The sequence below is a fragment of the Stegostoma tigrinum genome, chromosome 12, assembly GCF_030684315.1.
Source record: "Stegostoma tigrinum isolate sSteTig4 chromosome 12, sSteTig4.hap1, whole genome shotgun sequence".
NCBI lineage: Eukaryota > Metazoa > Chordata > Chondrichthyes > Orectolobiformes > Stegostomatidae > Stegostoma > Stegostoma tigrinum.
The window spans coordinates 43,726,260-43,753,027 of NC_081365.1; the positions used below are offsets into that span (position 1 = coordinate 43,726,260).

The 26,768-nt window shown below is 40.8% G+C and overlaps 1 protein-coding gene across 17 annotated transcripts in view; it reads left to right on the top strand.

Annotated features, from left to right (window-relative positions):
- The window catches only part of caska (calcium/calmodulin-dependent serine protein kinase a), a 408,353-nt gene that overhangs the window by 326,392 nt on the left and 55,193 nt on the right, over positions 1–26,768 (top strand). For all 17 annotated transcript variants that reach the window (XM_059650307.1, XM_059650309.1, XM_059650310.1 and 14 more), the window contains 2 exons: positions 4,658–4,738; positions 18,147–18,335. In XM_059650307.1, the coding sequence (XP_059506290.1) occupies positions 4,658–4,738; positions 18,147–18,335 (270 nt within the window). The remainder of the gene's footprint in view (positions 1–4,657; positions 4,739–18,146; positions 18,336–26,768) is intronic.

Here is a 26,768-nt window from a genome sequence, read left to right on the forward strand (position 1 = left end):
GCCATGACCTGAGTACACCATTTGCAATCAACTCTGAAACGTTGTTCCCACTGATATCTGGGAATTAGGGCTAAACTTAGGAGCAAACCCAAATATGTTTCAAGCACCAGCGTGACTCTCAAAATCCTACCCATTAGCCCTTATTCCAGAGTGGATATATCTATTCCACTGGAGGTGGACCTAATTCCTCAGCACTGGCTGTGGTTACCATGAAGCCTCATAGTTTCAAGTCAAACGTGGGCAAGGTAAGTGGGCCAATTTTCACCTATCATCTTCCCTCAAGTGATCAAAGAATTGTACAGTGCAAAAAAAGACTATTCAGCAAATTTTAATTATGCTGGCTCTTTTAAAAAGCTATCTAGTTAGTTCCAGCTATTCCCCACAATAGTGCAAGTATTTCCTTTTCAAGTTTACATCCAGTTGCATTTTGAAAATTGCTGTTCGGTCTGTTTTCATGAGCTAATGAAGCAGCACATTTCACAGCATTATAATTCAGTGCATTGAAAAATCTCTTCATTTCCTTTCTAGTCCTTTTGCCAGTTGTCTTAAATTGATCTTTGTTTATAGACTCTCCTGGCACTGGAAACAGTTTATTGTTGTTCACTCTGAAGCTTCATAATTTTAAACATGTCTTTCACATAAGCTTTCTCTCGTTCAAGAAGAAACCCAACTTTTTCAATCTCCTAATAGTTATTAGATCTTTTCTACATGCACTGAGTTGTTGATATCCTAACTAAAGTTTGGCTCCCAGGATTGAATACTGTGTTCAAGATTAGTACTCCAGAGGTCTAATTGATATTTCATAAATGTTGCGTATGACATTCTTGTTTTAGTTTTTGTTTTCTATGCCTCTTTTTATAAAGCTCAGGATCCTGCAAAATTTATGAAAAACATTTGATTTTTCAAATCCAGGTGTGTGTGTTTCCGCACCTATTTTTAAACTTATACATTTAACTTGTGTTTCCTCGTGTTAAGCAAAAGTTAGTAGCCCATTGTTTGCCCTAATTGCCCTTGATTCCCTTACTAATTTAAAATTTGCCCATCTCTGTCTGCCAAAATTTTACCTACCTACTTAGTCTGTCTACATCCCGCTGCAAATTCTTTTTGTTTTCCTCACCACTTGCCATCCCATCTATTTGTATGTCATCCACAAATCTGAATGGCGTATATTTACTTTCATCAAACATGCCATTAACATATGTTGAAAACAATTTCGTCCCCAGCACTGACTACTGTGGTACTCCAGTAGTAACAGGGTGCCATAATGAAAATGCCCCCATTAAGCCATCGCTCTGTCTTCTATTAATTAGGCAGTCCTCTGTGGTAATATACTACCTGCAACACCGTGGACTCTATCTTATGATGTAGCCTACGTGTGGTACCTTATTAACATCTTCTGGAAATCCAAGTACATTGCCTCCACTGCTTCCCCTTATCTATCCTGTTGCTTCCTCAAAGAATTGTAACTGTGCAAAATGCCAGTGCGGCCTCATTTGGAATATTGCGTGCAGTTCTGGTCGCCCCATTACAGGAAGGATGTGGAAGCATTGGAAAAGGTGCAGAGGAGATTTACCAGGATATTGCCTGGTCTGGAGCACAGGCCCTAAGAAGAAAGGCTGAGGGACTTGGGTCTGTTCTCATTGGAGAGAAGGAGGCTAAGAGGGGATTTAATAGAGACATACAAGATGATCAGAGGATTAGATAGGTGGACAGTGAGAGTCTTTTTCTGAGGATGATGACTTCAGCTTGTACAAGGGGGCATAGCTACAAATTGAGGGGTGATAGATTTTAGACAGATGTCAGAGGCAGGTTCTTTACTCAGAGAGTGGTAAGGGCGTTGAACGCCCTGACTGCCAATGTAGTTAACTCAGTCACATCAGGGGCATTTAAACAGTCCTTGGATAAGCATATGGATGATGATGGGATAGTGTAGGGGTATGGGCTTAGATTAGTTCACAGGTCTGCGCAACATCGAGGGCCGAAGGGCCTGTTCTGCGCTGTATTATTCTATGTTCGATGTAATAAAGTTGCCAGATATGATTTCCCATTCTGGAAGCCATGCTAGTCTAGGATGCCCTGTTATTGAGTTGGTTCCTTAATCTATTGATCCAGAAACACACTAAGAATTCCGCTTCTATGGTATTGTTACTGAATTGACTTGCCATCGTATATGCAGATTAATATCATCCGTAATTATAGCTGTACCTTATTGTTTGCATCTCTGATTTCCTGTTTGGCACCTTTCCCAACATTACTACTACAATTTTGGGTTCAATATAAAACCCCCACTTTTAATTCTTCTTCACCATAGTGTTAATTTTTTTTCTTTAACCAGCAACACTACTTCTGTTTCCTTTTCCTCTTAGTATGTCCTCCATAATAACTGAACACCCCTGGATATTCACTTCCTATCCCTGGCCAACCTGCAGCCAGGTCTCCATAATCTCAACTTTATCACACCTGTTTATATCTGTCTACATTACTAATTCACCAACTTTTTTGTGAATGCTCAGCACACTCAGACATACTGCTTGACTTTTTAACATTCCGTTAGTTTTGCACTACATCCCTGTTTGCTTCTTGCTCTTGAATTCTCTGCTTATCACTTTATTTTATTTTCTATTCTATTGTGTTTTTTTTCCTCTTTCCCTCTCTTCAATCTCCCTGTATAGGTTCCTATACCACTGCCAGTTTAGTTCATACCATCACCAACATCACTTCAGCAAGGCATTTGATAAGGTTCCCCACAGCAGGCTCATTCATAAAGTCAGGAGGTATGGGATACAGGGTGATTTGGCTGTCTGGATTCAGAATTGGTTGGCTGACAGGAGGCAAAGAGTGGTTGTAGATGGTACGTATTCTGCCTGGAGGTCAGTGCTGAGTGGTGTCCCGCAGGGCTCTGTTCTTGGGCCTCTGCTCTTTGTAGTTTTTATAAATGACTTGGATGAGGAGGTTGAGGGGTGGGTTAGTATGTTTGCTGATGACACAAAGGTTGGACGTGCCGTTGCTAGTATCGAGGGCTATTGCAGGCTTCAGCGAGACATTGACAGAATGCAGAGCTGGGCTGAGAAATGGCAGATGGAGTTCAACCTGGATAAATGCGAAGTGATGCATTTTGGAAGGTCGAACTTAAATGCTGAATATAGGATTAAAGGCAGGATTCTCGGCAGTGTGGAGGAACAGTGGGATCTTGGTGTTCAAGTGCATAGCTCCCTCAAAGTTGCCATCCAGGTGGATAAGGTTGTTCAGAAAGCATATGGTGTTTTGGCTTTCATTAACAGGGGATCGAGTTTAAGAGCCGCGAGGTTATGCTGCAGCTCTACAAAACCCTGGTGAGACCACGCTTGGAATATTGTGTCCAGTTCTGGTCGCCCTATTATAGGAAAGATGTGGAGGCTTTGGAGAGGGTGCAAAGGAGGTTTACCAGGATGCTGCCTGGACTGGAGGGCTTGTCTTACGAGGAGAGATTGACTGAGCTCAGACTTTTCTCTCTGGAGAGAAGGAGGAAGAGAGGTGACCTGATCGAGGTGTACAAGGTAATGAGAGGCATGGATAGAGTCGATAGCCAGAGACTTTTCCCCAGGGCAGGATCGACTGCCACAAGGGGTCATAGTTTTAAGGCGTTAGGAGGAAGGTATAGAGGAGACGTCAGAGGGAGGTTCTTCACCCAGAGAATTGTGAGCGCATGGAATAGTTTACCAGTGGTAGTCATGCAAGCGGAGATATTAGTGACATTTAAGCGACTGCTGGACATGCACATGGACAGCATTGAATTGAGGGGAATGTAGGTTAGGTTATTTTAGTTTTGGATTAGGAATATTCCACAGCACAACATCGTGGGCCAAAGGGCCTGTACAGTGCTGTACTTTTCTATGTTCTATGTTCTAACTGCGCTCCTAAATACTGCCACCACCCAGCTATTACTCAATTACTGCCCTAAACTGCTGCCTTTGCTTTGTAAGACTATATTTCCCCTCTTCCTCCAGACCTCACCTCATCCCTATAATGAGTTTAAAGCCCTGTTAATAGTCTAATTATTCAATTTAATGGGACACTGGTCCCACAATTCAAGTGAAATCAATTCCTCTGGACTTTCTTTACAACATCAAAAGAATTGCCTTGGAAACTTGCAGAGCAGGAAAGACAAATGAAGGAAGAAGTTGAGGCCAGGTTAAAGTGAGCCCATTGAGCTTAACTAAAGACATTTAGGTCTTGTTCTTCCATCTGGGCATATTATGGCTGTCGTCATAGCTCTGGGCCCTATCACCACCTTCCAGCAGGTGGTTGCAGAGAGTAGCAGTAGGTTCACAGCTGGGAAATCTGTCACAAACCTAGGCCCTCCATGAAGATTAGCCTTTGCATACAGTGGACAGGACAAGATGGAAGAAAACAAAGGTTCAAATAATGAGGCAGCAGGGAGCACCATGGCCTAATTTTCCCACAAGCTTTATATCTGCTTTGCAGCAGAGTTATGGAACAAAGTCCACTTAGATCAGATATGGTTCACTCACTATAAGATAGCTTTAAACAAAACTGAGAAAATATTCACGTTCCTTCTTTTTTCCCCAAGCTAATTTTCGACTTTAGATTGCGATATAACTGAATTTTTCAGTTTGGTATTTGCAGAGGTTTATTATGAATTTGTTACATCTTGCAGGTTTTGGAAGAGATTTCATGCTATCCTGAAAACAGTGATGCGAAGGAATTGAAGTGTATCCTAACACGGCCTCATTTTATGGTAAGTGGACTGTTCTGTTTGTCGTACTTAACAATAAATGAAGTTTTCAGTGAAAGTAACCTTGCAGTTTGGTGAACAGGTGAATGCCTCATTTTTGTAAAATAATAAGCACACATGATTAAGAGATGAAAGTACTGTCTGGAAACAACTTTTTATTGATTGTTCTCCTTTTGATAGAAGAAAAATAATTCACAGATAAATTTTGATCTTCTTTCCCATAAAGAAGTAATTTTTAATGTCAGAATTGAATTTCTGTGCACTCAATAAATCACTCTGAGAATGTACATCCTAGAGCACTTTTGTCAGTAAAGAATGGTCATATGATGTTAGCAGGCCTAAAGACTAATATCAGGATTCTGGATTGGAACATTAGAAGCCTTAAACATACAACCAATTTGAACTCGCTGTTTCTTGATGCCACTGAGAAGCAACGATACACTCCCATGTTAGGGTTTAACATGGAGATCCAATTTGGGATCTATCTTCCACTACCCAAGTTGACATTTTGTTGAACAAAATAAGTCTAAATTCTTGCAAAAAAAAATGTGTAGTTTGAATAGAAAACACCTTTCTTAGTCTTTCCATTTAAAAATGATCAGCTATAATTGAAATAACATGGCAAATTTAATCATCATAAATATTCCTATTCCCCCTGCATTCAATTTCTCTTTTTTTTTCCCCCCAGAGGTCAGTGGTCCAATTATAGACTCCATTCTTGGTTCTAATCCTCCATGCTCCCTGGATTCTGGTGAATTTCCCCTCTCCCTTCAAAACTGTCACTAAGATCAGAAACGTATCGACTGTTAAGTGGAATTAGGATTTGCTGCTTGTGAGGCATTGGTGCACCACTCTGCGGTATGACTCAGTCACTGGAGTTAATACTTTTATAGATCCGAGTCCTAGAAAAGCAGTAAATCAAATTTCTGCATTCTCATAAGGAATGTGTGTGTTCTGTTCTTCTCAGACATTTACACTGAAACTCATTATTGAGGAGAGGATTATCTGAGGGAAGTGGTTCAAGCTTTTCAACCTACCAGTAGGTTTAGCTAGGGTGAAGAATTAAGTTTTTTTTTAAAAATCTTTAATGTATGGATTAGTTAACAATGATAATATTTGTTGAATTAATTTTTGATATAACTGACTTGTGCATCACGGTGAAATTGGCTGGTAAAAGATTAAAGTTTGTCCTAACAACCATCAGTATCTTATAATACCGGTAAACCCTTTTCTTTTGAGAATTAATTTATCACCTGTATAACAATCTCTAGTGGCATTACAGACACTAATTTATAGTTGCATTAGAACTTCATTAGTAAATAATTAATTTCAAATAGTATCATAAATCCTGAGAAGATAACTGCATCTGTGAAACTGATTTTGCTTACCTGTGCCAGTGTAAAACAAGTGCCTTGGACATAAACATGGAGGAGCAGAAATGCTGGCATGTTTTGAGACCAATCCCATAAAAACAAATACTAAACTGGTTGCAATTTATGTGCTAAAGGATTGTATGAGTCAACAGGACACATTTGTAGGAGCACCTGACAAGTTTTTGGTCTTAGTGACAGTTTTGTTAGAGATCACCCAACAAATCTGTTTTTTTTAATGAACTCATGCACATTGGGGGCGATAGTGACAATGTCACTGGACAAGTAATCCAAAGGCTCAGACTAATATTCCAAGGATAAGAGCAAAATACTGCAGGTGCTATAAATCAGAAATAAAAGCAATGCTGGAGAAATTCAGCTCTGGTAGCATTTGTGGAAAGAGAATCATAGTTAAAGTTTTGATTCCAGCATGATTTGGACTCCAGTATGACAAGGACGTGGGTGCAAATCCATGCGTGTCAGTTGGCGGGATTTAAATTCTCTTAATAAAATTTGGTGTTGAAAGCTAATCTCTGTAATGGTGACCACAAAACTATCATTGATCTGCTTCAGTAATGTTTTTTAAGGAAGGAATTCTGCCATCATTATTCAGTCTGGTCTGCATGAAACTCTACATACCCCCAGCAAAGAGGATTCATCCTTCACTGCCCTCTGAAGTCCAAGTAAACCACTCAGTTCAAAGAAAATTAACCAACACCATGCTTCATGCTGTACTTGCCAACTGCACTCCTTTTTTTCACTTCGATGAAATGCTTGCATCATGAAGCTTTCTCCGTCTCAACCTCTTCCCTTACCTGAGGTATAGTGGAGAGGCTTTGGGGAATTAGGAGGTGAGTTAATTAACATGAAATCCCAGCCTATGACTTGTTATTGTAGCCACAGTTAAGTTTCTGGTCAGTAGTCACCCTCAGAATATTGATAGTAGATGATTCAGCAATGGTTAATTCTGTTGAATGCCATGGGGAAGTGGTTAGATTCTCTCATGATAGAGATGGTCGCTGTCTGGCACTTGCGTATTGCTTGTCATATAACTCAAGCCTGGGCGTTGAGCACATCCTGGTGCATGTGAGCGGCGATTACTTTTTAGCTAAGGAGCTGCAAATGGAATTTAATACTGTGTAATCATCAACAGATATCCTGCAGGACAGTGTTGGACTGTACGCATCTCCATAAAGAATGGTGACCAGAGTGAGGAAAGCCCTGGATTTTCAGGGCAGAACAGGATTGGGCACATGAGACAGGGCAAGGGGCTGACAAGGTGGAAGGAAGAGTTTGGAGGTTTTAGTTAGGAGGAGCCAAGTGGGTGGTAAGTAACAGCATGAAGGAGGTGGGGTGCACCCAATGTATGCAGGGCACCTGACCAATTTAAATGCCGAGTAAAAACAAGTTACTGATAAAGCTGAGCAGGTCTGGCAGCATCTGTGAAGAAAAAAATCAGTGTTAACATTTTGGGTCAGGTGATCCTCAGAAGGGTCTGTTTTTGTTTCAGTTCCTGATTTACAGCACCCACGGTTCTTTCGGATTTTACTCCAATTTATATGCTGTCTGCCGTGTTAAAAAATGAATTTTCAAAAACAATCTCCAAAGTTTGGCCTGCCTGTCACTGCCCAGTACTTTATGGAAGTGGTTTGACATCTTAAATTGCTACTTATTTGAGCAGTTAAAGGCCTCAGTCTTAAAAATGGGTGGCGTAGTGGGCACTTTGTCTACCCACTATTGTATGTTAACAGATCAAGGAGGGCAGAAATGTGATGAACTGGAATCCTCATGTACTTTTCTTGCCCTTGCCGTGCCAAAAACACTCTGGCTTGGAGCTGTAAGATCCAACCCCATATTGGAGCGAAGGTCATTGTTGAAATAGCTAAGGATTGTTAAGCCTAGAACACACTCTAAGGAATTCCTGCAACAATACTCTGGAACTGAAATGTTTGGCTTCCAACAATCACAACATGACTTCCTTTGTGCCAGTGAAGATTTTTTTCCGCCTGATTTCCACTGAGGTTGAATTTTATTCGAGCTGATCTTTTTGGATTTTGAATTCCACATTTTGAGCTATTCCCGATGACCTTAGGTTCTTATTAAGCAAGGGAATCAACTTAACTCTGTCTTAAGAAAGATGCAATTACCCTACCACCACCACTTTATGATATAGTGTTCCCATTTATATAAATTATTTGGATGAGAATATAGGTGGTCTCATTGGTAAGCTTGCAGCTGACACCAAAATTGGTGGTGTAGTGGACATAGAAAGTTATCAAAGAAACCGAAGAGATCTTGATCAGTTGGGTCAATGGGCTGAGAAGTGGCAGATGGAGTTTAGTTTCAGTGAATATGAGGTGTTGCGTTTGGTAAAACAAACGAGGGTAGGACTGATACAATTGATGGTAGGGCCCTTGGTAGTGTTGTAGAACAGAGAGATGTAGGGGCTTAGGTACATAATTCTTTGAAATTTGCTTCACAGTAGCCTGGGTGGTTTAGAACGCGTTTAGCATGCTTGCCTTCATTGCTCAGACCTCTTAAGTATAGGATTTGGAATGTCATGCTCAGATTGTACAGAATGTTGACAAGACCTCCTTTGGAGTACTGTGTACAGTCCTGGATGCCCTGCTATAGGAAGGATATTATTGAATTGGGGACGATTCAGAAAATATCAACCATGATGTTGCCAGGAATCAAGGGTATACAATGTAAAAATAGGCTAGATGGGCTGGGACTTTTCTCACTGGAGCATACGAGTTGAGAGGTGATCTTACAGAGCTTTATAAAATCATGAGGTGAATAGCAGAAGTCTTTTCCTGTAGGATGGGGGTGTTCAAAATTAGGGGGCTTTTTTTAAGCTTTTAAATGGACATGAGGGATAACATTTTGGTTCATGTGTGGAATGACCTGCCAGAGGAAGTGGTGAATGCAGGTACAATTACAACATTTAAAAGACACTTGGATAAGTACAGAAATAAGAAATGTTTGGAGCGATATGGGCCAAATTCAGACAAGTGGGTCTAATTTAGTTTGGGAATATGGTCGGCATTGACTAGTTGGACTGAGGGATCTGTTTCTATGCTGTAAGACTCTATGATGTCTCTAAATCTGAGAGAAAAGAAAATCTCTTCATCTCTGTCCTAAAACAATAATCCCAAATTTTTAGTGTGCCCTGGTTCTGGATTGACCCACAAAAGGAAATATCCTTTCCACACCCATTTTGTTCAGGATCTTATATATTTTAACTAAGTCATCCCTGTGAATTTGAGTGTAAACAAGCCCAATTTGTCCAACCTATCTTCCAACTTAAGGTATCCCAGTCATTCTAGGATTCAATCTAGTGTATAACACCTCTTCACCGTCTCCAATGCATTTATATTCTTGCTTAAATAAGAAAGTCAAAACTGCACTTAGCATTTGAGATGTGGTCTCACGTGCGCTGTTTGTAACTGAAGCGTAACATTGTTACTTTCATGTTAAAGTCCTCCTATAATAAGGGATGAAATTCGATTAGGAGCCTTAATTACTTGCAGCACCTACACGAACTATTTTGATTCATGCACTTGAACATCTAGATTCCTCTGCAATAAAAACTGAAATGCTGAGGAAATTCTGCAGATCTGTTCTCTCTCGACAGATGCGGCCTGACCTGCTGAGTTTGTCCTGCACTTACTGCTTTTAATTCAGATCCCCAGCGTTCACTGTACTTTACTTTTATAGTAGATCGCTCTGCACCTTAGAATTCTGCAGTTATTGTCTGTTTAAGTAACAGTCAGCTTTTTTTTATTTTTCTTGCTAAAGTGAGCAACCATGTTTTCACGCATTACATTCCATCTGCCAGATCTTTGCCATACCACACAGCTGAGCTGTATTTATCTTTGTCCTCTTATGTCCCCTTCGCAACATTCATTCCAACCTATCTTTGTGTCATCTGCAAATTTAGCTACCATGCCTTCCTTCCCCTCATCAAAGTCATTAATATAAGATGTAAACAGTTAAGGCTCCAGCAGGACTTTACTCATCACATCCGGCTAATGAGAACAAGACCCATTTATGCATTATCTCTGGGTAGAGCTCTTACAGGATCCTGAATAGTGTGGGTATGGCAAGAAATCTGGGAGAGTTGCATGAGATTGATTGAGATGAAAGGGGCTGACACAGCTAATAATGCTGGTGCAGGTGAGGAACAGCGGTGAGGTGTCCTGAATGAGTAAGTATGCAGGGTTGGAGTGGGGTGGGGGTTTAAATTAGGAATTCAGTTGGTGAGAGCAAATAAGAGATGTTAGATGCAATAATGAGAGTGGCAGAGCATCAACCTAGGTAGATGAGAGTGCAGTAACAGAGATAGAGTTGGAGTGAGGTAGCAATGGCACTTATCATACCAGAGTGGAAGAGGTCATTCAGCAGGTGGCTCATTACTGCACAGAGCTGGGTGGCAAGCTTACCTACTTGCAGAGTAAAGTGTCATGGCCTCCTCCAGCCGAGAGACACAGGCCCCTGTCCGCAATGTGGAACATCAGTTTCCCCTTATCTATCACATCTGGGGCAAATGTCATAAAGCGTACAAGGCAGGTCCAGACTGGTAGTGTTCGGCCAGATGCACACTGGCCTTTTAAAGATGGTGTCAGCACCAGGGATCCCAGGATATCCCAGCAGTGGTGAGTATTACGTGGTGAGTGGAAGATTGAGACTAGTGTCAGATTAGAAGAGTGTCATAACCTGTGGTAGGTATTTAATGACGCAAGTTTGGGATGATAGCACATGAGAACTTGCTAAGCATTGCAGAGAGAAGCCCTCAATGAAACTTGATGGAAATTACTTAAGCCATCTGCCTTCTGCCAGTCAACCAATCTTCCAGCCATACGAATGTATTATCCCTGAACCATAAGCTCCTACTTTATGCACTAACCTTTGGTGTTGCAGCTACTAAATGCTTCTGGAAATTTAATTACTGTGCATTGATCAGTTCTCCATATACACAGCACATATTACTTTCTCACCAGACTCCAATAAATTGATCTTAAATGTGATATCAAAACTCTTAACTGCCGAGCTATAATTGCTTAACTATCAATTGTAACATCTTCCCCATGGCAGATATACTGACTGACCTATACATTTCATGTTTTCTGTTTTCCTTCCTTCTTGAATCGAGGAGTTAAATTTGTTACTTCCCAGTCTGATGGAACCTTTCCAGAATCCAAAGAACTTTGGAAAATTAACGCTATTACTCTTTTAGCAATACTAAATTAACACAAAATTTTGCACCCTAGGAATAAATTCATCAAGACCCAGGATTTAAAAACAAAAGCAAAGTGCTGAAGAAGGTCCGCAGGTCTGGCAGCATCTGTGAAGGAAAAAATAATTAACATTTCGGGTCTGGTCACCCTACCTCCATTCTAAGGAAGGGTCACTAGACCTGAAACATTAACTCTGTTTTCTTCTTCACAGATGCTGCCGGAGCTTTTCCAGCAACTTTGTTTTGTTCCTGATTTACAGCATCCACACTTCTTTTGGTTTTTATTAAGACCCAGGACTTGTCAGTCCACAGCTCCATCAGTTTGCTCAATACCACTTCCTCAGTGATTGTAATTTCACCGTGTTCCTTTCTTGCTTCTGTTCCCTGATATATAGCTATTACTAGATTTTTTTTTTGATTTTGTACCAATAATGCAAACATTTGTTTGTTTTATCCATTTCCATATTATCTACTGTTAATTCCCTGTTCTCATTCTAGAGAACCATTGCTGGCTTTACTTGTTCTTTTCCTTTTTAAATACCTGTAGAAACCCTTGCTGTTCACTTTTATATTTCTAAATAAGAACACAAGAACTAGGAGGCAGAGTAGGCCATCGGCCCCTTGAGCCTGCCCCGCCGTTCAATAAGATCATGGTCTGATCTTTTTGAGACTGAGCTGCACTTACCTGCCCGCACACCATAACCCTTAATTTCTTTACTGTTCAAAAATTTTTCTAGCCTTGCCTTAAACTCATTGAGCGAGGTAGCTTCAACCGCTTCACTGGGCAGGGAATTCCACAGATTCACAGTCCTTTGGGTGAAGAAGTTCCTCCTGACCTCAACCTTACATCTGCTTCCCTTTATTTTGAGGCTATACCCCCAGTCCTAATTTCACTTGCTAATGTAAACAACCCCTCTGCCTCCACCTTATCTATTTCCTTCATAATCATATATGTTTCTCTAAGATTTCCCCTCATAATCTAACCCTGTCAACTCTGGAATCAACTGAGTGAATCTCCTCTGCACCCCCTCCAGTGCTAGTATATCCTTTCTCAAGTGAGGAGACCAAAACTGCGCACAGTACTCCAGTTGTGGCCTCACCAGGACCCTATACGGCTACAGCATAGCCTCCCTGTTTTTAAACTCCATCCCTCTGGCAATGACAGACAAAATTCCATTTGCCTTTTTAATTACCTGCTGCACCTGCAGTCCTACTTTTAGCAATTCATGCACAAGGACACCCAAGTCCCTCTGCTCAGCAGCATGCTGCAATTTTTTACCATTTAAAACATAGTCCATTTTGCTGTTATTCCTACCAAAATGGATGACCTCACATTTATCAACATTGTACTCCATCTGCCAGACCTTTCCCCACTCACTTAGACTATCTATATCCCTCAGTAGACTTTGTGTCTTCTGCGCACTTTGCTCTTCCACTCATCTTAGTGTCATCTGCACATTTTGACACACCACACTTAGTGCCCAACTCCAGATCATCTGTGTAACTTGTAAACAATTGCGACCCGACACTGATCCTTGAGACACACTGCCAGCCACTGACCACCAACGAGAAAAACACCCATTTACCCCAACTCCTTGCTTTCTACTCATCAACCAATCCTCTATCCATGCCAGTACATTACCTGTAATGGCATACAACTTTATCTCATCTAGCAGCCTTTGGTTTGGCACATTGTCAAATGCCTTCGGGAAATCCAGATACATTGCTTCTACAAGTTCCCCATTGTCCACCATGCAAGTAATGTCCTCAAAGAATTCCACCAAATTAGTTAAACATGACCTACCCTTCATGAACCCATGCTGTGTGTTCCCAATGGGGCAGTTTATATCCAGATGTCTTGCTATTTCTTCCTTAATGATAGATTCAAGCATTTTCCCCACCACTGAAATTAAGCTAACTGGCCTATAATTACCTGCTTTTTTGTCTACTTTCTACTTTTTATCTGTTTTCCAATCTGCGGAAACCACCCCAGAGTCCAGTGAATTTTGGTACATAATAACTAGTGCATTTGCTATTTCCCCCATCACCTCTTTTAGTACCCTGGGATGCATTTCAACAGGGCCAGGAGACTTGTCTACCTTTAGTCCCATAAGCTTGTCCACCCCTGCCTCCTTAGTGATAATAGTTTCTAGGCCCTCACTGGCTATAACCTTCTTGCCATCAGTTTCCAACATGTTATTTGTGTCTTCCACTGTGAAGACCGACGCAAAATAACTGTTTAATGCCTCGGCTATTTCCTCATTCCCAGTTATTAAATTGGCCTTCTCATCCTCTAAAGGACCAATGTTTACCTTCGCCACACTTTTATGATTTACATATTTATAAGAAATTTTTGCTGCCTGTTCTTATATTTTGAGCTAGTTTACTCTCATAATCTATCTTACTTTTCTTTAGAACTACTTTTGTGGCTTTCTGTTGCCCTTTAAAGATTTCCCAGTCTACTAGTTCCCCACTAATCTTTTTTTGTTTGTTTGTTTCAATCTGATACTTTCCTTTATTTCCTTAGACATCCATGGCCGACTATTTATTTTCCTACAGTTCTTCCTTATCACTGGAATATACTTCTGCTGAGCACTGTGGAAAAATTGTTTTGAAAGTCCTCCACTGTTCCTCAATTGATCCACCATAAAGTCTTTGCTCCCATTTTACCTTACCTAACTCCTCTCTCATCCCGTCATGGTCTCCTTTGTTTAAGCACAGGATATTGCTACTGGATTTAACTTTCTCACACTCCATTTGTATTTTAAAATTGACCGTACTGTGATCTCTCCTTCTGAGAGAATCCCTAACTGTGGGATCATTAATTATTCCTGTCTCATTACAGAGGCTTGCTCCCTCTTAGGTTCCATTACATATTGTGCAAGGAAATTATCGCAGATGCATTCAATGAACCCCTTCTCAAGCTGCCATGACTGACCTGTTTTGACCAATTGATGTGTAAATTAAAATCCCCCATGATAATTGCTGTACCATTTTTACATGCATTAGTTATTTTTATGTTTATTGCCCGCCCCACCATGATGTCATTATTTCGTGGTCTATAGACCACACCTGTCAGTGACTTCTTCTCCCTTCTATTCCTAATTTCCACCCAAATGGATTCAACCTTTTGTTCAGTAGAACCTATATCATCTCTCACTACCGCCCTCATATCACCCTTAAAAATTAGAGCGACACCACCTCCCTTACCTTCCTGTCTGTCCTTCCGAACAGTTTGATACCCCGGATATTTAACTCCCAGTCATTACCATCCTGCAACCATGTCTCTGTAATGCTAAATCATACCCATTTGCTATGATTTGCGCTGTCAACTGATCCACTTTGTTTCGAATGCTCCGAGCATTCAGATAAAGAGCCCTTATGCCAGTTTTTGCACCTTCTTTTTGGGTCCTATCACCTCCATTCCTAAGTTCTCCTTCCCTTTAACTTTTTTCCTAATTTTCAATGGAGTTGAAGCCTCCTCGTCACCTGCTGCATTGCCTTACATTAATTGTTATATTCCTGTTCACTCATTCCTCCCTTCCCCCTGCTTACTAGTTTAAAGCCCTCTTGACCACCCTATCTACCCTTTTCACCAGAACACTGGACCCGATACTGTTCAGGTGGAGTCCATCCTAGCAGTATAAATCCCTCCTGTCCCAGAACTGATATCAGTGCCCCATAAAAAGGAAACCCTCCTTCCTGCACCACCTCTTTACTTCCCTGGTCCTTGCCTCCCTATGCCAGTTTGCACGTGGCTCAGGCACCAATCCAGAGATTATGACCCATGAAGACCTGTTTTTTAAAATTTTGTTCCTAGCTTATCATAATCCCAAAACAGGTCTTTTTTCCTAGTCCTGCCTATGTTGTTGGTACCTACATGGACCACCAAAACTGAATCCGCCCCCTCCCTCTCTAATATCCTGTCAAGCTGGTCAGAGATAGAACATAGAACCGTACAGCACAGTACAGGCTCTTCGTCCCACAATGTTGTGCCAACCTTTTACCTTAAGCCTAAGGTCTAACTAACCTCCACCCCTACCATCCATATGCCTATCTAATAGCTGCTTAAATGCCCCTAATGAGGCTGACTTCACTGCCCTCTCTAGCAATGCATTCCATGCCCCTACCAGTCTGAGTAAAGAACCTACCTCTGACATCTCCCCTATATCTACCTCTACTCACTTTAAAACTACGTCCCCTCATAATAGCTACCTCCACCGTAGACAGTCTCTGGCTGTCCACTCAATCTATACTTCTGATCATTTTGCCCACCTGTATCAAGTTGTCTCTCATCCTTCATCATTCTAAAGAGAAAAGCCCTAGCTCTCTCAACCTTTCGTCGTATGGCCTTGCCTTCATTCCAGGCAACATCCTAGTAAATCTCCTCTGCACCTTTTCCAGTGCTTCCACATCTTTCCTGTAATGAGACAACCAGAACTGGACACAATATTCCAGATGTGGCCGAACCAGGCTTTTGTACAGCTGGAGCATAACTTCACAGCTCTTGAACTCAATCCAATTATTAATGAAAACTAACACACATACACCTTCTTAACAATTCTATCCACCTGGGTGGCAGCTTTCAAGGAACTTTGGACATGAATCCCAAGATCCCTCCGCTCCTCCATACTGCCAAAAATCTTTCCATTAACCCTGTATTCTGCTTTCAAGTTTGTCTTTCCAAAATGTCTCGCACCCTGGCACCAGGCAGGTGACACATAACATGGGATTCTCTCTCCTGCTTGCAAAGGATACTGTCTATCCCACTGATGATGGAATCCCCTACAGCTACAGTCTCTCTTTTAGCATCCCCCCCACTCTTGAATGGTCTCCTGGACCATGTTGCCATGGTCAGTTGACTCATCCTTCCTGCAGCCCTGTTCCTCATCCACGCAGGGAGCAAGTGCCTATTACCTGTGGGACAATGTCAAGGGCTGCAGCTCCTGTGTTCTTGTCCGCAGGATCCCTCTACCTGCCTCACTCGCAGTCATACACTGCTGTCCCTGCCTGCCGAACGAATAAACATTAGTTAATCTACTAGGTGTGACTGCCTCCTGGAACACAGCATCTAGGTATCTCACCCCCTTCCGGATGTGCCAGTATTTGGAGTTCGGATTCCAGCTCACCAGTTTGAGCTGGGGCTCCTCAAGCAGCCAACACTTGCTGCAGATGTGGTCACTGCCATTCTCAGTGGGATCAGCTAACTCCCACACCATACAGCTACAACACATCACCTGACCTGCCATCTCTACTTAGTTAATTATTTAAAATTAATTAGTTTGTTTTTAGTTTTGCTGTGTTCTCTCTTTAAATGTTCTCTGCACCAGTAAGTTTTACTCCGTTATGTGCTCAAACAGACTCTGGCTTTGCCTTCCGAACCACTCCCAGAGGTTTAGGCATCTAGGTGACCTCCCCAAAAGATAACAAAGAGGTGACCAAAAAAAATACAAATAGCTTACCTGCTCACCACACTTAATCTTTATTATTAGGTTAGAGGAGCTGGAAGGGTGAGAGACAGTACACGTGTCGAGCCTCGGGTATTAGTTACTTCCCAGATTTATTGGGTGAAAGATAACTGTTACCCAGCCAACTATTCATGCCCATTCTGTGACTCCTCCTCCGCTGAACAACTGAAGGCTGCAGTCACACAAGATAAGACTTCTATAACTAAAGCTTACCTTCTCAGGCTGCCCTAGATAGCTGTCATACTCTAATTTCTTTTTCCTGTTTAATCTTTTGGTTCCAGAATCTGAATTCCTTTTTCTGTCTACTAGTGTCAATCTGATTTTTCACATTCATTTTTAGATTAAAATCTCCCCAACTATTGTTAACGCTTTATCACTAGCACCTAGTATTTCCTTTTGCGTACAAAATTTCCTCCTACATTGTTGCTGTTAGAGGGTCTATAAACCACTTGGACTAGTGATTACTTTTCCTGACTATTCTTCATCTCCACCTATATCATAATCTACTGAACCAATGTAACCTCTAACTATTGCACCATTGCCTCCTTGATCAAAACCCTCCACCTTTATCTAGGTTCTTATTCTTGAATGTTATATATCCCTCAACATTCAGGACCCAACTGTTCTCATGATGCAACAACTTCTCTATCCTGGCTTTCCATTTGGCAGTTTGGAAACCAGTTAGCATGTATTTCATTAGTGGCTGACTATTCAAGTTAAAATCATTTTCTAACCAATTGGTAATTGGCAGTTTTCTAAATTTTACAGTACTTTTTGTTTACAAGTTAACAAAAGCTCTTAATGTAACTAAGCTAGTGTTTTAAGAGCTTCAGCAATATGAAGAAGTAGCAAGCAAAGCAATATCAAATCAAATCTGCAGCAACTGTTGCAGTGTTGGGAACTCAGCATTAAAACACTGATCATTGTTTGTAATAATTAAATGCTCCATGGTACTGCATTGTCTCCAATCTGAATCACCTCTTCTGAGGGTTTCGTTGATCCAGTGGTAATTCTGAAATTCTTGATTTAATTATTTGCAATAGCAAACAAAAATTAAAACTTTTGACAAATGTAATTTCCATTCGCTACTGTAAATTAGGTACTATGTATGCAACATTTCCTGTGCTTTAAAAATGAAGAAATTAGCTTTGTGGAAGAATTACTTGTACTCTTCTCGCACTTTGGGCGAGAAGGTAGTTTAAAGTACTCCAAAAGCCAGAATAAAACATAGTACATAAAGAAGAGATCAGGATGAAAGGTTAATAGCATGATTAACAAAACATGTTCCTTTACTCAATATATATTTACAGTTTTATCTTGTTTTAAATAACTAGGCTTTGCTGCAGACACATGACGTCGTGGCACATGAAGTATACAGTGATGAAGCACTGAGAGTGACACCACCACCAACTTCTCCTTATTTAAATGGTGACTCACCAGAAAGTGCAAACGGAGACATGGACATGGAAAATGTAACACGTGTTCGACTAGTTCAGTTCCAGAAAAACACAGATGAACCTATGGTAATACAGAGTACATCCTTCTAGTTCTCGAATTAACTTTAGTCACTTCTATCTTAAGAGTTAGCAGAGGTAACAAATCATTATATTTGTAATTTTAATGCACAGAAGACACCCTAGCAATAAAACTGAGCAAGCAAGTTAGTCAATTTTTCATTGCACTTGTGAACAAGCACTTCATGTGATGATAGTTATTTTTAATAAAAGTAGTCAGGCTCAACTTTAAAGCCATACTAAATCTGAAAGAGACATGGATAGTGATTTGTCAGAATTTGTGGATTTGCCAGTCTGTATGTATACAGGTTACACAAGTGCAATTTTTAGTTGGCTTAGAACACAAATTTACATGCTTGTCATTTTTAACACTCTGGATTGTCATTACTGACTAGTTTTGGGCATTAACTCAGACATGCAATGAATAATATATTTTGGTAGACTGATACGGTAAGGGTTTAACTTTTGTATTTTTTTTGTTTATAAAGTATGAATCACCCTCTCCCAAGGGCAGCATAATGGCTCAGTGGTTAGCACTGCTGTCTCACAGCACCAGGGACCCAGGTTCAATTCCACCCTCTGGCGACTATCTGTGTGGAGTTTGCATTCTCCCTGTGTCTGCATGGGTTTCCTTCAGGTGCTCTGGTTTCCTCCCACTGTCCCAAGATGTGCAGGCCAGGTGGATTGACCGTGCTAAATCACCCGTAAAGTTCAGGGAATTGGAGCTTAGGTGGGTTATAGAGGAATGGGTCAGTGTGGACTTGTTGGGCTGGACGGTCTGTTTCCACATTGTAGGGATTTTATGAAATGCAGTAGTTTTCGCCACAAAGTATGTTTGTAGCATTAAATTGCAGCTTTATATCTGCTGAATTTGAACCTAATAAATTATCACAATTTTATAACTAATCTTAAACATTAAATGTAGCAGAATAACAAGCATCTTAGGATGTGAAAACAAAAACGTTCTCCATGATTCCTGCTTCCACATTAATCTGTGTGTGGACAATGGCCATGGAGTGTGGATTCAGTTCAGATAAATCCCACAAGTGATTAGCCAGGCAACTAATCAGTAACTGCAGGTGAACTGCTGAAATCTTATCTGTTATGAAAGTAGAGAATATCAATTCGTCTCTGTTTACATATCAGCTCGTTGAAATAAAAACGAGTCATGACAGATTAATTAGATGCATATTCATTTAAGTAATTACATTAATTTGTAGTACTCCAATAACACTACATCTAAAGAAGAAACATGACGTCATAAAACAAAGACAGCAGTGCCGCCTAGTGTTGTAAACTTAGACTAGAGGTTCATGCCATAAAACAGTTATGCACTGAAGACGAATCAATTAGGGTTTTTATACAAGATTTTTTTAAAAAACAAATAAGCAGACCTCTATATTAAAAAATGGTTGCAACAGGACTTTTCACGGAATATGGGAAATACTTCCAGGAAGTTCATTGCTTTGACCACTATTAGGGACAATCAAAGGATTATTCTACCAAGGAAACTGATTTTAGAGATTACTTTGGATGAAATCAATTGTCTACATTTTTTATCCTAAAAAGTGTTCAAATATACTTAAATTGCTTATTAGAGTTATCAATAACTTTACAATCTTATACAGTACTTCCTAGTGTGGCATTTATATATAATGAAGAATCGAATCTGCAAAGCTGATTTTCACTGACTTTTACTATGTAGATAGCTTTAATTAAACAATTTTTATATTTTAATTAGAGAAATATGTTTCTTAACACAGCCAAATCAAAATTTAATACATTACTACACATTACATTTTCCATGTTAGTTCTTCCATATATTTCTGAAAACGTGCAACTGCTATATAATTGTACATATGAACATAAGAGCTGTTGAGTCAGCTTTGCTATTCAGCATGATCATGGCTAAATCTTCAGATTCAATTCCACTTCCCCACCTGCTCCTTAAATCGATTAATTCATTGAGAGACCAGAAATCTGTCTCAGATTCTCCCATTTTTGTACAAGTATCCATAATCCAAAGGTACTGCAAACATCATGCGAAATACTTTTCACATACCTCAATTAATTTGGTAATAGTGCCCACATGACCCCCCCCCCCCCCCCCCCCCCCCCCCCCCCACCATAATGTTCATGCTGTGAACTATCTATGTCAGATTTTCACCTATATCTAAATGGGTGTCCTGGATCTTTTGTCCATTTTCTTAAGCTATAATTGTAGGTTTTGAACCTTCTGGTCCATTTAACTAGGTTGATGAAATTAACTGTCATAATAAGTAGTGTTGCAGTATAATTTATCAGGTCACACTTAAACCTATTCTTTCCCTGGGTCACTGGACACATTCCACAGGTGAAATGTGCTACTTAAGTCTTTTAACTGATCCATTAAGGTCATGTACAGTGCTTGAGTGTGACTTGAATAACATAGGGGCAATGTTATGTCAGAAGTGATTAGAACCATGGGTACCACCTCACAGCATATATTATCATTGACGGGGTATTGAGTACAAGAGTTGGCAGGTCATGTTGCAGTTGTATAGAACTTTGGTTCAGCCACGTTTGGAGTACTGTGTACTGTTCTGGTCGCCACATTACCAAAAGGATGTGGATGCTTTGGAGAGGGTGCAGAGGAGGTTCACCAGGAAGTTGCCTCGTATGGAGGGTGCTAGCTATGAAGAGAGGTTGAGTAAATTAGGGTTATTTTCATTAGAAAGACAGAGATTGAGGGGGCACCTGATTGAGGTCTACAAAATCATGAGGGATATAGACAGGGTGGATAGCAAGAAGCTTTTTCCCAGAGTGGGGGACTGCATTACTAGGCGTCATGAGTTCAAAGTGAGAGGAAGAAAGTTTAAGGGAGATATGCGTGGAAAGTTCTTTACACAGAGGGTGGTGGGTGCCTGGAACGCGTTGCCAGTGGAGGTGGTAGATGCAGATACGTTAGCGTCTTTTAAGATATATTTGCGCAGGGAGCAAATGGACACAGACCGTTAGAAAATAGATGACAGGTTAGACAGAGGATCTGGATCGGCACAGGCTTGGAGGGCCGAAGGGCCTGTTCCTATGCTGTAATTTTCTTTGTTCTTTGTTCTTTTAACTGAGGCGTCTCATTATTACTATTCTATTCTTGTATCCTAGAGGACTTTTACTTGCCAATAAAGTATTCTTACAATATTCTTAAAATAGAAGTAAATCATTCCTATTTGATTCCAGGCACTAGGGCTTCTTGCATTTTCATTTTATCTTTGTATCTGTGTGCCTCCAGTTTCTGAAATTAACTCCCAATTCCTTTAGATATTTCACATTTCAAGCTGATGGATTCTCTTTCATGTTAAGTTACTTCTTTAAATCTTATTCCTTTCATAGAAACTTCATGAGTGTTCATTCTTGTTCATGCTTTCATTCCTTGCAAGATTGGAAATAAAAGGAGGTGTACTTCTTCAAACATTAGCCAGTTTGCCAGTAGAGTCTCAGTTTCCTATTTGCTCTTGTTTTTACTGACAATCTGACAGAAGATTTAACCCTTAACTAACTAACTGCAATTGTTTGAACCCCCTTCAGCTCCCCACCTTTATCAATTATTGTATGAGTGCAGCAAATCCAAAAAGATTCTCTGACAGTTAACACCATAGCCTGTCACATAACTCATCCATCGGCCTTGCATTCTGTGGGAAAGAATCCATTTATCTTGTGATATCACATAGCCCAGATATTAAACCTCCTTCCGTCACTGAGCTTTATCTGAGTGGCTACTTCAAGTAGATGGGAAGGCAGTGGCCGAGCGGTATCATCACTGGACTGTTAATCCAGAGACCCAGATAAAGCTCTGGGGACCTGGGTTCGAATCCTGCCATGGCAGATGGTGGCATTTAAATTTAAATAAAATATCTGGAATTAAGAATCTAATTGATGACCATGAACCCATTGTTGATTGTCAGGAAAAACCCATATGGTTGACTAATGTCCTTTTGGGAAGGAATCTGTCATCCTTACCTGGCTTGTATGTGACTCCAGACCCACGCAGTATGGTTGACTGTCACCTGCCCTCTGTGCAATTAAGGATGGGCAATAAATGCAGCCTGGTCAGCGATGCTCTCGTCCCATGAATGAATAAAGAAGGAAAAAAAAGCTGAAGAATATGTACTGAACCCCCAAACACAGAAAATGCTGGAGAAACTCAGTGGGTTTGGCAGCTGTTGTGAAGAGTAATATTGAGCTCAATGTTAACTTTGTCTGTCTCTCCAGAGCACCAGACCTGCTGAGTTTCCCTAGCATTTTCAGATTTCTAGTATCTGCAGCACTTTGCTTTTATTATGTAGCAAAGCCCTACTTGATGTTTAACCGTTCCTGAGGTGATCAAAAGATAATCCAATTATTAGATCACTCCACATAAATTTCCTATTGACTGTTTACAAAAGCTACTTTTATCAAGTTGTTTATCAAACCCCAATTCAGAAACAGTTATGCCCAAGCTTGGCTGTTTTAAAATGGTATTTTAATATAGAAATGCAAGTGATTGTAGTCAATTTAGGGTTTGCCCTTTCTGGGACACTGTTTCAAAAGGTAACACATGGGCTAACTGGTCAAAGCCAGATCTCTGAAAGGCAAAGCCTTTAAATCTAAATTTGACATCTGATTTGATTTTTGTAAGACCAACTGTTTTTCAAAAATAATATAAGCATATGGACAAAATTTTTTTGTATCTTTGTTTACTTTCTTTCTAAACACTTTCCAACTTTTAAGTTCAACTTGATTTGATTTATTGTAGTCACATGTATCTAAATACAATGAAAATCTTTGTTTTGCAAGCAGTGCAGACAGATCATAGCAATCAAGGACATTCAGATGGTAGGGTGCTCAGTGAATCATTCGGGTTAACAACTACGCAGGAGGTGCGCAAAGCAAGGTCAACATTAGCAAGATCAGCATTGCTTGAAGTTAGAGAGTCCATTCGTCAGTCTAATAACAGGGAAGAAGCTGTTCTTGAACCTGTTGTTGCGTGTGTTCAAGCTTCTATGTCTTCTGCCTGACAGACGAAGTTGCAGGAGAGCATTACCGGAGTGGGCGGTGTCTTTGATGATGTTGATAGCCTTTTTGCAGCAATGAGCAGTGTAAATGGAGTTCTTGGGTGGGTGGTCGGCTTCCATGATGGTCTGGGCTGTGCACGCAACATTTTGTAGTTTCTTACGGTCCTGGGCAGAGCTGTTTCCATACCATGCCATTATGCTCCTGGATAATGTGCTATCTATGTGCATCTATAAAAGTTGGTGAAGATCTGAACTGGCACGTTGTATTTCCTAAGCTACCTGAGGAAGAAGAGGCGTTGTTGTGCCTTGTTGACCTTACATTTACATGAGAAGTCCAGAATAGGTTGTCAGTTATTGTCACTCCTAGGAACTTGATGCTCGTGACTCTTCCCACCTCAGCTTCGTTGATGTAAACAGGGAGCTCCAAAGTTGAACTGTAGTCGAAAATGGGATATCACAGAAGTTGAGACTTAATAACATTAAATTTGAGAAGCTGAGAAGCAGTATACTGCAGCTAAACACAGTAATTCCTAAGTAAAGCAGGAGTCACAATGGCCCTGAAGTACTCGGGAATCACAGTTAACAGAAAAGATAGATCTTTCAGTAGCAGGAAATTGTAGAAGAGATGGAAAATACAAGAATGCTCTAGATAGACTTGCTAAAGATTCCTTAAAGGGGCAATTGAGTTTGATGCTTTCAGGAATAAGTTAGCTTTAATGTATCTGTGTGATTTACAGCTAGATACGAAAAATAAACAGCTTTGGTGGCTGATGAATAAAAATGATAGCCAGCAGGAAAGCACTGTACTATACAATAAAGTGTGTAACACAAGGAGGAAACTGCTATTAGCCCCAATACTGGACTTGAGTGGCAATTCCCAGACAAAACATACAAAATAAATGGAAAGTCAGTACATGAAACAGACTTCTCCCCATGTTTAGCTAACAATATAGGCATAGATACTCTGTGAAGAGAGAAGCTGGCTACTATCTCGAAAATCAAGGCTGGTAAATCTGGGTTCTGTTGGAATATAGTTGAGAATGCTTTCCCTGGAGCTTTGGAGGCCGAGGGGTGACTTTATAGAGGTTTATAAAATCACAAGGGGCATGGATAAGGTGAATAGCTGTGGTCTCTTCCCCAAGGTGAGGAGCCCAAAACCAGAGGGAATAAGTTTAAGGTGAGAGTGAAAAGACTTAAAAGGGACCAAAGGAGCAACTTTTTCCCAGAGGGTGGTGCGTGTGTTGAATGAGCTGCCAGACGATGTGGTGGATACTGGTACATTTACAACAGTTAAAAGGCATCTCGATGGGTATATGAGTAGGAAGGGTTTAGAGGGATATGGGCCAGATGCTGGAAAATGGGATTAATTTCAAATAACTGGTTGGCATCGATGAGTTGGACTTAAGGACCTGTTTCCATGCTGTACAGGTCTATGATTCTATGGCTGTACACTGCCTCTAAAAACTGAAAGAAATTAAATGTTTGGAAGAGTGTCAACATTTCAATTTTAATTTAAAAGCAAGTTTTCTGAGCTGCAAGAAGCTTCATTTGTTCCCAAAACAGACATATAAGCTGAGGTTTGGTCGATATCTGATTTGAGACTGACACACTACCTACTGCGCTAAGAAGGCATTGCCTTGCAAGTTGAGGGGCTGTCCATACATTGCATGGACTGATAGGCGTCCTCGGGTGAGGCAAAGGCTACAGTGGTATGCTTCCTAATCAGCAACACCTGGTGCTCAGACACGGCAACCCTATGAAGCACTGCTCCCTGGAATACCTTAGAGCGAAATGCTGTCCCTTACTATCTGTCACAAAAGTTCACCTCCACCATCTTGACACTGAGCAGACAACCTAGATGAATGTACCACCACTGTCATGGACTTCATTGGCCGCAATCCTCCATATGCTTGTTCAAGAAATCAATCCAGGTGGAGACAAACCCTTTGATTTAACTCATCTGCACTGTTCAGATATCTTAAACTGATCTACTCCCATTAGCCAGCATTTGGCTTATTCATGTAACCATCCAGGTTCCTTTTAAATATTGTAATGTACTTACCTCCACCACTTCATCTGACAGCTCATCCCTCTGCGTGAAGACATTGCCCCTTAGGTCTCTTTTAAATCTTTCTCCTTTGACCTTAAACCTATATCCTGTTGTACTCTGAGACCTTCTTCACTGTCCACTACACCGTCAATTTTGGTGGTCAAGTCATACAGCATAGAAACAGACCCTTCAGTCCAAGTTCCCAAACTAAACTAGTCTCACCTGTCTGCATTTGGCCTTATCCTTCCAAAGGCTTCCTCGTCATAATTCCACACTTCCAGCAAGATATTGCAGAGTAGGATGCTCTGCCCATAGCTCCTCTGCTCCACCTGTTCTTTTTCTTTTTTTTTTCCCTCATTTTAACAGGCCTGGAGCAGTGTACAGGGAAGCAGTTCCCAGAGCAGCACAAAGGGAAGCGTGTCCCGGAGCAGCATGCGAGAGAAAAGCACGTGCCGGAGCAGCGTGGTGGAGTTGGGGGTGGGGGGGACGCATCCCAAAGTAGCATGGGAGTGGTGACAAGTTTGTCCCTGAGCAACGCACCTTACCCTGATGCAGCTGAGCGTCTGGCGGAGCAGACTGGAGCAGAGCTGTTGTTGGACTGGGCTCCAGTGCTGCTACCAGACCACATGCTGCCGGAATGCAGCTGCAATGTAATATCAACCTGATATTCTTTACCAGAATGTAATGTCAGTTCTTTAACTATGTCACTTCTTTAACTATCTTACTTCTAACTTATTTTTCAGACACTAAGTAATGCTACCACTTTTCCTTCTATTCCTCTTTTATATCTAAGATTTGTACCTTGGTAACTTGTACCTAAGATGGCGCCATTCTAAGCAACCGTTGTAAAAAATTTCCACTGTACTTCTGTACTGGAGTACATGTGACAATAAAGGGTACCTTGTTGTTCCATTCTAATCATGAACTTGACGAAATGTCTTTTAAACGTTATAACTGTACCTGCATCCATCAGTTCCTCTGGTAATTCATTTCACACACTATAACCGCTCTCTGTGTAACACAAGTACTAACCATACCTTCTATATTCATCTCCACATCATTTATATAAATGACAAAAAGCAGTGGATCCAGCATCAGTCCTTGCAATGCACCAATCTTGGTCGCACACCACAGGACACAGGCCTCCAATCTGAAAAACAACGCTGTACCACCATCCTCTATTTCTACCTTCAAGCCAATTTTATATCCAGTTAGGTATCTTCCCTTGGATTTCATGTGATCTCACCTTGCTAACTAGTCTACCATGCAGAGCCTTGCCACATGCCTTGATGAAGTCCACGTGGACATCATCTACCAACATGTTTCAGGAATTTAAGGTTTTCATGTCAGTGTTCTATCATC